Here is a 13,942-nt window from a genome sequence, read left to right as displayed (position 1 = left end):
GCCTTATTACAATAATAGGATAACATAATCAATCATACAATTAGTGTTATCTTACCTTTTCCCTGACTTCATCGGCAGCATAGTGGTCAGTTTCAACGAGCCTGTTTCCAGCCTCCATGGCCGAGCGATAACTGTCTTCACGAGCATCAATCTCTCCCTGAAGTAGAGGATGATATAATGTTAGTTTGCAATATATATTCCGTTGGTCAGATTATTCAATAATTGCACACAAGGTAAAGCACTAAATATAATACAGAAGCTTCTTCAACATAAATAAGAGTGGCGGGCAGCCATCATTCATTGTTGTTGTTTGGGGGTTTTCAGTCCAAAAAGGGGCATAAACAATTTCTCAAGCCTGTGTTTTGGGCCTTGCTAAATTTGCGCATATTTTTGTCTGGCTACAAGCGTTATATACAAGTTTGATTTAAATCTATTGAGTGTTTTTCTATGGCTAAAGATTTTGCAAGACAACAATGAAGCCAATGACCCCAACAACAACACCTAGGCTATGACAAAACTCTGGCAAGCTAAGACTGTGCTGTTTTTTACCACTTATGTTACAAAATATCTGTTCATGAAGATGATAGAAATATTAATAATCTTTTAACAGACATCAAAACAGCTTAGCAACCAAGCATTTGGACACAATTTAAGACCCTGGACACAAGATAAGAGTCTTGAAACAAGATCCTGGACACATTTAAAGATCATGGGACTTACAGAACAATTTAAGACCCATGTCTCAGGACACAATTTAACCAGCAACACTCTTTTAAGACCAGGGAGCACAGCAAAATTTAAGACCCAGGACACAATTTAAGACTCTGAAAACAATAAACAATTTCAGACCCAGGACACAAAGTAAGACCTGAGACACACAACACAACTTGAGACCCAATATTCACCTTATGTTCCTGGTGTCGCTCCAAAAGGGCCTCAGCACCTGCTACATCTTTAGCAAGATCATCCGCAGATATGATTGCCTTCATATCATGAATCCAGGAGACAAGGTCGCGGAAATCAGCCAAGAATCGATGAAGGTTGTATGAGTCATCAAGACGGGACTTTCTCTCTGCTCCCTGTTAACAAGAACATCATGTTTATAATAAGTCAAGCTTAAATCAAGAAAAGAAGAGACCATATTACCAGTCCATAATTTATGCTTTGATTTTTTTTAAATAGAAAAGCAACTTAACATTGTCAGTATGTCTTAAGCAATAGAAAAAGCCACTTATGAGTCAACTAATTAAGTGCAATTGAATATTCAAATATCAGAAAATCCAAACCTTGTTCTTCAGCCTTCTCCAGTTATCTTCGATCTCACTCTGCTTTGTGTCAATAGCTTCTGCATGATCCGGATGAATGTCCTCGAGACGCTTGGATTCTGCACCTAAGGCTGACACCTGTGAAATAATTGTGGAGAATGACATATTATTTTACATGCACTTAACTGTAAATTTTGTTTTGTATTTTTTTCATTTTCAGGGTGGTTGGCTAGAAAACAATAACTGCAAAGTAGCAAAAAGAAAAATATATATTTTGATTCACAGACGAAAATTCTTTTTGATAAATGCAGTAAATTTAAATACAGAAATATCATTTGTACACCAACATCACCAGTATCACTTATTTATGTCCACTTACATGAGTCAACAATATTCTATCTCTTTCAATTTGATGACAACTACAAATACTTCACACCTTTTCATTGAGAGCAGCCAAATCACGTTCAACGCCCTCATGTTTTCTGCGGAGAGCCTGAACGCTCGCCAAGTCTCGTCCGTAATCATCAGTCGAAAGGATGGCATCCTTCTCCATAATCCAAGAGATTGTCTCATCCGCATCCCTGATATTACAACAGATGGAATTTTTAGTGATTTTTATGGAATTGTTCAAAGACTATTTGGAAATACTTAAAACTTAATTAAAAATACAAAATATTCTTAGAGTTAGGTTAAATAAGCATTAATAAAATTATTGGCAACTTTGTCCATCATTTAGGTACATGCACACCATGTTTGCGTATCAATGCTGTAGTTATTTATTTTAACATAATTATACAGTTTTCACTGATAAACTATAAAACAACCAATGAGACACCAACACAAATCAATATACATATCTTTACAATAAAAAACATCTATCAAAGAACCCTTTCGGACCATTACAATTCATTACCTGTTAAATCTCTGAATCTCATGCGCCCCGAAAAGCCTCTCCTGTCTGAGAAGGGAGAGCTGTTTCAGACGAGCCCAAGCTTCATTCACCTCGTCTCTCTTCTGGTTGATGGTGTCCTCGTCTGGGTGGCCGTCTTCGAGCAGTTGATGGGAGAGTGTGTTTACTTCTGTCACCTGTGAATAGTTAAGTAGAAATATTAAGTCAGTGTTTCAGACGAGGATATGTTTTGTATTTCAGACTTAATTATCTCTTCACATTACTGAATTAACATTTTCTCATCTGGGTGGCCATCTTCTAGCAGCTAACTATTTTTAAATTATACTGCTATGATAGCTTGTTCACTTCATTCCCCTCTGTATAGTGAAGTAAAAATGTCAAGTTCCAGACAAGTCTATCTTGTGCATCAGTGTGACCATCTTTTAGCTGTAGTTTAAACGGTGTGTTCAACTAGAATGCCATCTGTGAAAAAGTGACGTTGTAAACTATTTGAATTCTCAATCAAAATACAACATATCTCACCTTATCTTCATGGTTCTGCAGATCTTTCTGGAACTCGTCAAACTTCTTCTGTAAGACCTCTACGTGTTCAAGATCTTGTCCAAACTCCTCTGATGTTACAAACGCCTCCTGAATTGTAAGATTAAATGCGTAAGATATTGCAAGAATGCTGTGGCCCCAATGTCAAAGTATTTTGCTTGTTTAGTCGAAAAAGAGGCATAACTCATCGTCTTCTGCAACATGTGTACCAAGTTTCATACGAGTATTTTCAACATTTTTATGAAAAATGGCAAAATTTGCATGATGCTGCCGCTCTGCAAAAACCGCCAAAGTTCAGAGAGTTTTATCTATGAACATCAAATGAGCTTATAATGTTTACATCGATGAATATTGGTGTGTGATTTTAATATGGAACAGTAAGTATTCCCTGTTAAAAGGGGTTACCCTGCACATACTAACTATCCATTCTTACCACCTTTATAAAAAGACCAAAACCAGATGGCAAACCACACTTGAAACTCACCCTGTCATGGATCCAGAACATGACCTCGTTACATTCTCTCATAAACTGGACCAGTTTTAAGGCTTGTTGGAGTTTAAGTCCCTTGTCCTTCAGTTTTGAGAGAAGCAGCTCCCAAAGACGGTGAAGCTCATCAAGGCGCTCCTGTAATGGACAAATGGGTTGTTTAGAAACAAAGGTTTGTTAACCAAAACAAAATATATGATCATAAATGTGTAAAAAAGCTTCATATTTTATAACTATGCGTGGCTCATTTCTATTAACAATTTCACTAAGTAAAATCAGAGGCTTTTAAAAATCATAGCTGATGTTCATTGAACAAACAAGAAAGAAAATGCATTCCCAATACAGTCAGCAACATTAAAACATTTGGATAAACAAGCTGTAAGTTTTACACTACTGAGTCATATAAAGTTTTCTTACGAGCCCTGCTATTTAATACAAAAATTGAGCAAGTTCGAAAATCCTTTAACTAGAAATGGGCTCATAACCATCACTTCACTCGTAGACATTCTGTATAACAGTTCTGCACTATTATCAAAAACAGAACTTGAATAAACTTTGTCTTACCAAATGTTCCTATTTGACCACCACAAGAATCTTCAAGCTACGATATTCAAAACTTAAGAAATTTTATCACTGATCACAATATTCAACATACCCTGATGATTTCAGAGGCAAAGTGTTCCTGGTCGATCATCTCTGTGCCTGTGTTGTCAAGTGTTACAATGGCGTTAGCGTGAGCTGCAACCTCGGCCTCAAAAGCCTGGTGCTTCTGGATCTTGGCCTGTAGATATTGAAAAATACAGGTACCAAAATCTGCTTATTTATGGCCAAAGAACACCTTAAATATGGTAAATAATACTTAAATTCACTTTTTAAATATGACAAAATTACATCAATCATGTAAATAATGACAAGCATAGCAGAATGTTTTTTTTTAATATAGCAAACATCTTCTATATGTGGCCAACAATTGTACGAAATATAAATAATGCACAAAAAAAAACTTAAAACAGCAATATGCATGATAATGAAAAAACCTCAAATATGGCAAAAAATATTTTATTACAGTAAAAATACCTAGAACCTGAGAACCACGTCTTCAATATAACTCAAATACTTTAAACATGGCAAAACAATCTTATATACGACCAAAAAATCTCAAACATGACAATATCATCTAAATGTGGTAAAGTACTCTATTACGAAAATAAAGAAATATCCCATAAAAGTCTCAGTTTTTGTCGTTATTGTCTTTTACCTGGAGGTTGGTTGGATCTTTGTAGCTCTCGTCCGAGGCTGTCTGCAGTTTTTCAATGATCCAGCTTTCAAGCTCATCCGCATCTCTCTTGAAGTATTGGTACCTGGAAAATACGTGCAAATATAGGAAGAGTTTAAGAATATATTGTGCAATGGCTTATAAATACACAGTGATGTGAATGACCTCATTGCTGAAGGGCTGAAACCATTTTGGAAATGACTTTCGGGGGTGCTTCAGGCTCCAAATTGGGGTCATGTAACTTACAGCAGAAGTAAAACTAGCTTTTAAGAAGCCCTTTTTAGGGCTCCCCTCTTGCCAAATATTAAGCAAACTAGAGCGTCAATACTTAAAACAAATAAAGTAATAACTATAAGCAACCAGTTTTTTTTTATTCATCTTGTTTTTTTGTTCCTGGAGCCATCAGATCAGCGGAAATCTCTTGACAAATCACATCCCTGGCCCTGATTTCTCGAAACATTAAAGTTATGCAGACTTATGTAGCTTATTTTGTTAATCAATATTTCTTACTTTAACCTGATTTTGATAAAAAAGAGTTTTTTTCATGATTATCAGACAGATTTAACAAAAATAACAGTTGAAAAAGTAAAATAAATCCCAAATGATAGAAGAACAAAAATAGTGAGCTTAGCGTAATTGTGTTTCAACAGACTTCAATAGTTTCAAGATCTCAGACCCAGAAGTATATTATTATATGATCTCTCAAAGTGTTTCAACAATGCCTATGTTTTCGGGTACCTTCTGGAGTCTTCAAGTTTGTTCCTTCTGTCTGATATCGCCTGCTTGAAGGCTGAATATCGTCCAAGAACTTCATCTCGTCGCTGCTGGATGTCCTCAGCAGTTTCGAGAATCTTTATCTCTCGAGGCTGAACCTCTGTCATTGTGCCGCTTTACTGAAAATATGTTACAAACATTTACAAATAAATAACTATTTCAATTTTAAAAGCACCTAAAGCAGATGCGAAGGCACATCTTTATTTTTCAGTCAATCAAGGGACATTACTCAAAAACTATACTCAAAAACTATTAAAGCCAGAGTTGTGGGCCTTGCTAAGATGTGTATTGTCATGGGTAACATGTATACCAAATTTCATTTCAATACCTTGAATGTTGAGTAACTAAACACTGAATCATAACTAACAGCTGGTCACCAGTCTAGCAAAACAAATTCTTCCTTTGGTAGAGCTAGCTATGCATCATTATCAACAGCTTCTAGCAAAAGAAATTCTAACCAGACAACCGACTCATTTGATCAGTAAACTGGTAGCCAGTCTAGCATTTAAATATCAGGCTACATAGTCATTGCTGGTCGCCAGTCTAGCAATCTATATGCCAGACTACCCAGTCATGGATAGAGTAATCAATGCATCATCTTTAAAACATCTGCTTGTCATAACTGAGGGTATTTGTGATATTTGTGTATGATTTATTCATTAAGCAGCACTTAACTGATTACTTGGCCATCCAGATGATCGTTATCAATGTTGCTTTTTGCTTTTGGGAGTTGCAATGATTACATCAATATCAATCTTATAATACTGAATTAACATGTAGTTCAACTGTATACATTTTTTACATCCATTTCCTAAGCAGAAATCACCAGTAGGCCCAAAACTAATTAATACTCTCCAATTCAATAGTTTTTTTAACGTTTATAATAATAATAATTATAGTTAATAATAATAATAATGACATTCACTTCCATGTCTCGTTTATCTCTATGACTAAATAACCCCTGAAAACATAGCTTAAAAACTACAGTAGTACAGGCACTGAATAGTTCTTACATTGCTTTTTTTGCAGTTCAAGTCACTGACTTTGATACCTTTATTTGCCTTTGCATAGTGTTTAAAGCAATGATCCATTCATCGAAATTAGGACTTTTGGATGAACAAATACTCCAGTGCTTGGTATCAAAGTTCATAACAAGCCCTCATTAAATAAACATATATCAGAATTTAAGCAAGTCTGGAAAGCGTTTCGCTAGTGCACTGGCTTGTGGACTTCTGCTTATTTTGACCAAAGCGGTCACAAGTGCTGAAGTCAAATACGCTTAAATTAATTGCAACAATCAAACGCTATCAACATATGCATGAAATAAACTTTATATTGAAATGATGAAAGTAAAAAAGAAACGTATTCACTTCAAAACATCTGTGTAAAGCTACAGACAGAATATACTTAATATTCAAGATGGCTTCCAGTAATAATCCACCCTTTGAAATTCACTGTACACTTTCATCGGCAAATCCCTTATTGAACTAAAATCTCCATCAAATTAAACAAAATCCACAAGCTAAAATAAACATCATCACAACTATGCAATGTGCACTAACTTTTGATTACCTTGAAAAACACAAATTATAATGGGATCACTGGTGACTTGAAAAACCAAGATGGATGCTCTACTTAGAATATTGGAATATGAAGCAGCTAGGATGCTGAAATATCCCAGCAAAAACAGCCTTGCTGGAGCCCAGCCAGAGATTGTGAGTAATATGCAGGAGATAATATCATTATAGACTGGTGCCCTTAGTATTTTCATTATAGACTGGTGGGCTTTACTTTAATAACAACACATGTTACTGTGACATTTATTCAGATATCTTTACAATAAAGGAAACAAAAGCCTGAAAAAGGAACCACCCTATACTATGAGAGTTCTTTAAGCTATAACATCAACAATATAGTATTGAAATTCTGAAATGCTATATAGTGAAGAATTCTGCACTAGGCGCTGAAAAATGTTCAATAGGTAAAAAACATTTGATTTACAAATATGTAGTTTCTATCCCTAACCCTAACACCCTAAGGACTTAGTTATCATACAGAAATAATGTTTTTTTACCTAAAGAAATATGACCATATACCCTTGGAAATTGGTAGTTTCACAATGTTTTTTTAACACAATTGGGATTTTTTTGATAAATACTTCTATGTAAGTTGAATATACTCAAATAATATCTTAAACCATTTAATTGTGGGCTTTTATAACTTATACAACATTAAACTACAGCTTTCAAAAAAGTAAAAAAAAGATTTAAATTCAACATTTGGGGAAAAACCCCATACTTTTTGGCATTTGGAACATAGCCAAGTAAGCATTATTGGCTATAAAAATGGCCGAAAAAACCCACCTCCCCACACACACAGCCTGACACTATTTTAAGACTCCCCTCTGAGATATTCTCCCAAATATTTGTCCAATTCATGTAACCAGTCTACAGAAATCAATACAGCAGAAAACAACATCATAAAATTACCTCCCTTGCCCATTCAACATACATCCAAGGACATGATTGTGGCAATAATCACCAAATTTCAATTGTCAGGGGATTGTTTCAGGCCCTTACATAATCATACGCCTACAAGATAAATAAATAATCCATGAAGGATATTATTTCGCAGAGTAAGCAGTTTTTGAGACAACATAAGAGTTCTATTTAATGTAGCACTTGTTACAAAATATCATATTACAAAACTAAATGAGCTGTGTTCAATTTGCTAAACTTTTTCCTGTAATGTTTGTGTAGGAAACAATAAATGATTGATTAAATTATTAGAAAAAGCCAGCAACCCAAGCACTGGTAAAATATATAGTGCTTGCAATGATTTGCTAAAGCTGAGATTTATCTATTGTTAGCACTCATGTCTCCGCCTTTCAGATTTAAATCATTTAGAAAGCTCTAGACAAATATGACCGCCAAGTCATTAATTGGTTCCAAAAGGGGATTCACCAACAAATTCAGCTAAAACAACCCAAAACCTACACAGAGACAGGTTAATAAACTGATATCAGAATATATCAAAATCTTGACAAAGCATCTTTACCTTATGATGATTATCCAAAATGTATTCAAGTTCACATAGAAAATAACTGAGTTATTTAGAAAGAATTCAAGTAGAAATAAACTTGCTGTTTAACACACTTCAAAATATGAAGATCAGATTTCTTTATAAAACTCAAGCCTGGGTGGTCATGCATAACAATAATGAGGAATTTGATAAGACAAGTTTTAAATTTCTTTTCCCTTGCTGAGTTTGCATAATATTTTAACCTTGGGAGATCACATAAAGTTATGTTGGATAAACAGACAGAATCACAACCATGGAAGACCACACGAATTTGTATGCTGAATAAACATACAGAATCTTAACATTAATTGATTACCATGAGGCATGAAAATAGCATTTCAAAAATGGATACGAGTTTCTATTTAACCTCTTTGGTAAATTAAGTATCTCTATTACTGCAAAATGCAAGGGCTTTGAATCACGTATAATTTCTTTTTTATTCTATGTTTATCATTATGTTTTACTGTCATTGAAATACAACTTTTTGAACACACGCCAGAATTCTTCCTTAATTGCTAAATGGCACTATTTTTTAAGAAACCCAGCTGGTATATAAAATCCAGAATTTCAGCAAATCTTCAAAAAATTTAACCAGCACAGGGCTTGCATGCTTTTACTTATTTCACAAACAGCTTGTATAGTATTCCTTTTAAGATTGTCTATTTCATTTATACAACTAGAATAATTTTATATCGTTTAAACAAGACTCATGTCTTCAATAAATCACATGTTAAATGAACATGTTGAGCTTTTTCAATCAAGCAAAATACATGTACTTACATTTAGATGCAAAATTTGCCAAAAACAGTAGAAGGCTGTAAAGTCCGTAATATACAGTATACACACAAAACAAAATACATATAGCCGCCAAAAATAAGTCAGGATGGTCCTCTAAAAATGGACATTTATTCATTTGCTTAAAGTCACTCGTTCCTGTCTGACATTTATTAATTTGCTTAAAAAGACACTTACTCCTTTTAAGGAATTCATTCACAATTGCATTAAGCCATTATTTCAAATTGACAAATAAAATCACCAAATCTTTTTGAACCTTATTTCATTATGCCCTTATAATCACTATTTCCTATGAACAAATTTCAACATATATTTATTTGTTTGAAAGTCACTGATTCCTTTGGTACATTTATTTTTTTGCTCAAAAATCACAATTTCCATCTGTACATTTAATCCTTTGACAGAAAGTCATTATTTCCAATACAGAAAAATATTTATCCTTTTTATTAACAATAAAGCTCATTGAATTTTACAAGACACAAAAGTTGTCACAAATAACATTATTGTATAATCCTCTACAATCTAAAAGCGAATTCCAGATATCTCCTTTTAATACAGAAATCAATTATTTCCAGACAACGATTATGCTATGAAACTCAGGACACAAGAAAGAAAGTAACTGTTGCCGTATATATCTCGATTTTCAATCTGCGGCAAAATACCTTATATAGTAACCATAACGTAGCGTCTGTATGCTTTATTATTCTCGGAAATTGTTATCAGAATATTGCCAAGACTTGCAGAAGATTGCAATAAACCATTACAAGAATCTGAGTTTGGATTATCATTTTTTGGTATAATTATTGTCTAGGAAATTAAAATCTGTCTCATAATAAATCATAACCAGCCATACACAGAGTATTCTATCATTTATTTTTAAATAGATTTCTGAATCAAGATACACAGAATAATTATGTGAAATGTGTACATGCTTAAATGTGCACTATACACCTAATTACATTTTAAACAAAATATAAAATTATCGTTTATTTGGAATTGTATAAGTTTTAACTATTGATATTTGGCAAGATTTAATAGTTTTATTCTTTTGCCTTACCAGGCACACTTGAGGGGTGGGTGGCAACATTTTTTTACAACCTCCTTATCCCTTTACCAGGCACACTTGAGGGGTGGGTGGCAACATTTTTTTACAACCTCCTTATCCCTTTAACAGGCACACTTGAGGGGTGGGTGGCAACATTTTTTACAACCTCCTTATCCCTTTAACAGGCACACTTGAGGGGTGGGTGGCAACATTTTTTACAACCTCCTTATCCCTTTACCAGGCACACTTGAGGGGTGGGTGGCAACATTTTTTTACAACCTCCTTATCCCTTTACTAGGCACACTTGAGGGGTGGGTGGCTACATTTTTTACAACCTCCTTATCCTTTTACCAGGCACACTTGAGGGGTGGGTGGCAACATTTTTTTACAACCTCCTTATCCCTTTACTAGGCACACTTGAGGGGTGGGTGGCTACATTTTTTACAACCTCCTTATCCTTTTACCAGGCACACTTGAGGGGTGGGTGGCAACATTTTTTACAACCTCCTTATCCCTTTACCAGGCACACTTGAGGGGTGGGTGGCAACATTTTTTTACAACCTCCTTATCCCTTTACTAGGCACACTTGAGGGGTGGGTGGCTACATTTTTTACAACCTCCTTATCCTTTTACCAGGCACACTTGAGGGGTGGGTGGCAACATTTTTTACAACCTCCTTATCCCTTTAACAGGCTTTAAAAAGGTTTTAATTTCAATGCATGATCTTGTTTAACTCAATCGACTTGAACGATAAAACAAAACTTTTTTTTTAATTTATGCCTTATTCAGAAGCCTCTTAAGTTTAAATTGTATTTATTTTTTTTTAATTTTTGGTCAGAATCTGGTTGTCTTTGAAAAACACTAAATACTCAAAAAATGAGAAATTTCGAGTTAGTGGGATGGGATTTTGTGTGAAAGAATCTATAGAATTTTTTAATTCCATGAAATCATACATTTTTTTTTTTATGATGTTCTGCTCATTAAAACATTTGAATTTATGCATGGTCCATTATTAGTCCAAATAAATGTATGTTGAATGATTTTTTTTATGATTTTTGATATGGCGAAATCCTTTTAGGGATTAGAAGAATAGCGTATAACAGGTCTATTATTCTAGACTAGGCCTGTTATATCACTGAGGTTGATTTTTTTACAGATACCTATAGGTTTTGCGTGCTATAAGATCGACATTTGACAAAAATAATAACCAGTAAGAGCTTATTTACGACTATTGATATAATTCTGAAGTGTATAACTATGTGTAATTTGGCTGACTCATCAGTCTAGTCTGGTCCATTGGGAATTGTCTGGTTAGAAGTTTGTCACTTTTACACTGAAAATCATATTTCAGCTCTGGTAACAGCTGCTGGACACGTTTTGCTATCCCTGGACTTTTTTTGTAACACTTTATAATAACATACACTATACATAGGTATAACTTTAACACTGGCTGAAACAACATTCTTTCAGCTATTAAATGGATTTTTTTGTAAAAACTTCACATAAGGCCACTCTTTTTTCTGCCCCTTGAATTTAAATGACTGAAATAAAATTGTTTAACTGGAGTCTGTATTTGCGTATCAGTCCGGTACTGTCCGGAAAGCATTTATTCAAACCAGTCAGTGTCGATGTAATCATTCACATATAAAAAGGAGAATTTTAACAATAGTGCTCATGGTTCGTCTAGAAACTCATGTTAATGGTCCCTTATGCAATAAGAAAGGGCATGAACACATATTCAACAGTAAAAGAAACATCTAAGAAAAACAAAAAACAAATGTTACCCCATTTCAAAACAATTTGGATGGAAATCTAATAATTTAGCAATCACATTGGCCTAACAACCATATTATTGTCTTGCAATGTTGAATTGGACTTCCAACAAGATATTAAAAGCCTTGGTTTGTTTTTGGTATGAAAGCACTTGAACCACATGCTGTAGGTTCGCGTGTCTTATGGTGTTAACCAAGAGGTTGTGGGTTCAAGTCCTACAAGGGGCTCTTGGCCCTTTAGAAAGCACATAATTGGTGGCTTATCCCTAAGAAAAAGAGTTATTTCATTAGCTAGGCTTAACAGAGTAAAAGAACAAAATTTAAATGCGAAAAATGCTTAATAAAAACTCTGGCCTTACTACCTTTCAATCATTAAATGGGGCTAACGCTTTCTATCTAGCAAGTATAGCAAACCATTTTCCATTAAAATTATATCAATACTTGTACATTCCACAGCAGTCTATTTCATTTCGATCTGTTACTATGGAGAGAAATTACCTGTTGGAATTCTTAATGCAGATGAAAAAGCTAATATAAACCTGATAATAATTTTATTGAGCACAATGGGTATTTTTCTTATCTTTTAGAGAAAACTAATCCAGAACTGTATCTGTATCTCCGAGATCCTTGACACAGTAAAGACTGTGCCTACACTTGTATTTAGTGCTTTCAAGGCTTGCTTAAAGCTGCACTCTCACAGATTGAACGTTTTGACAACTTTTTTAATTTTTGTCTTGGAACGAGCCAATTTTTGCGAAAATCCATGGAAATCAGGTATATAAGACTGCTGACAAAAAATCAGATCGCAGATTTTTATATACAAGTTCAAAAATTGATGTATTATGCATTTTTCTTAAATCGTTAGTAAACGGTTTAAGCCATAAAACATTAATTTTCAAACAGAAATATGAAAATCTACGATCTGATTTTTTGTCAGCAATCTTATATCATTGGTTTGCAGATATTTACGCAAAAATTTGCTCTTTCCAAGACAAAAAAATAAAAAAAGTTGTTAAAATGGTCAATCTGCGAGAGTGCAGCTTTAAATTCTCGATTTTATACAGCAGGGCCTGTTAAAAATGTCAATGCCAAGTATCACTGTAAGAATTTGGAGGGCTTTAATATAATATGCTCCAGACCTGTAGATTTCCAGCTAAGCTACAGAGCTTACATAAGAAAATTTCTATTCTTCTTGGCACATGACTTTTATGATCACTTATCTGCTCCAAGTTGAACACAAAATGGCTAATAACTCTCAGGTTTCCTTAAGGTTTTAAAAGTGATCTGTGGTAATCCAAACATAATGCTGTGATCATATTTACAATATAGCAGTCATAAAAATTAAGACTTTTAGATGAATTAGCCCTAATTTTTACACTAAGGCTTGAAAACTTTGATGAACATGCTCTGCTATATAAAATATACTATTTCAGCAAGTCTGGAAAGTATTTTTTCAATGCAGGGTTTTCTATAGTTTTGAAAACTGCCAAAGCCATGTGATTAACAAAAAATTACACCAATTATTCCTTTCACATTCATTGTTTTAGAGTGCTCTTGAATTATAAATGATTCAGAAGCATACCACAGAGCTACAGATAAGGGTCGTTATGGGCGTAAATACACTTTAAACATCGCCCATTACGACGTCAAATCAAACAGCTGTTTGTACGATTAAAGAAAATAATTAGGACGTAACGTTCTTCAGAGTTTTTATGCTAGCCGTTTTGACTAATTATTTTTTAATATTTGTTAAAATCGAACCACTATCCTACGCAATGTGTTTAAATCCCCCAAGGGACATAACTGCTGCGTATCCTTATTTTTAATCAATTCTATTCTGTGTAAATCAACTTAAACAGAATTTAAATGTTGCTCATCAAATTAAACAGGACTTGTAAATTGCTGAGCAACATTTCGATTATGTATAAGTTCTCATCAATGTGCTTTAAAAGTATATTAAATAATATAAGTCATTCATATTTGTAATTTAATGTACC

General features: G+C 34.0%; 1 protein-coding gene across 14 annotated transcripts in view; it reads right to left on the bottom strand.

The window, feature by feature from the left end:
* LOC128224829 (spectrin alpha chain-like) overlaps nt 1–13,942 on the bottom strand; it is a 57,243-nt gene that overhangs the window by 40,383 nt on the left and 2,918 nt on the right. For 12 of the 14 annotated variants that reach the window (XM_052934896.1, XM_052934900.1, XM_052934901.1 and 9 more), the window contains exons 2-11: nt 5,217–5,371; nt 4,461–4,563; nt 3,858–3,983; nt 3,200–3,340; nt 2,698–2,805; nt 2,179–2,351; nt 1,702–1,846; nt 1,287–1,403; nt 906–1,079; nt 56–157 (exon numbers count right to left, since the gene is read on the bottom strand). In XM_052934896.1, the coding sequence (XP_052790856.1) occupies nt 56–157; nt 906–1,079; nt 1,287–1,403; nt 1,702–1,846; nt 2,179–2,351; nt 2,698–2,805; nt 3,200–3,340; nt 3,858–3,983; nt 4,461–4,563; nt 5,217–5,359 (1,332 nt within the window). In that variant the 5' untranslated portion in view covers nt 5,360–5,371. Of the gene's footprint in view, nt 1–55; nt 158–905; nt 1,080–1,286; nt 1,404–1,701; nt 1,847–2,178; nt 2,352–2,697; nt 2,806–3,199; nt 3,341–3,857; nt 3,984–4,460; nt 4,564–5,216; nt 5,372–6,824; nt 6,959–8,309; nt 8,438–13,942 lie in introns of those variants that run through there. The other 2 variants (XM_052934898.1, XM_052934897.1) reach the window with 2 other exon arrangements.

Source organism: Mya arenaria, chromosome 17 (assembly GCF_026914265.1).
Source record: "Mya arenaria isolate MELC-2E11 chromosome 17, ASM2691426v1".
In the NCBI taxonomy this organism is placed as follows: domain Eukaryota; kingdom Metazoa; phylum Mollusca; class Bivalvia; order Myida; family Myidae; genus Mya; species Mya arenaria.
Note: the sequence above shows the minus strand (reverse complement) of the source record. Positions and strands in the feature narration are given on the sequence as shown.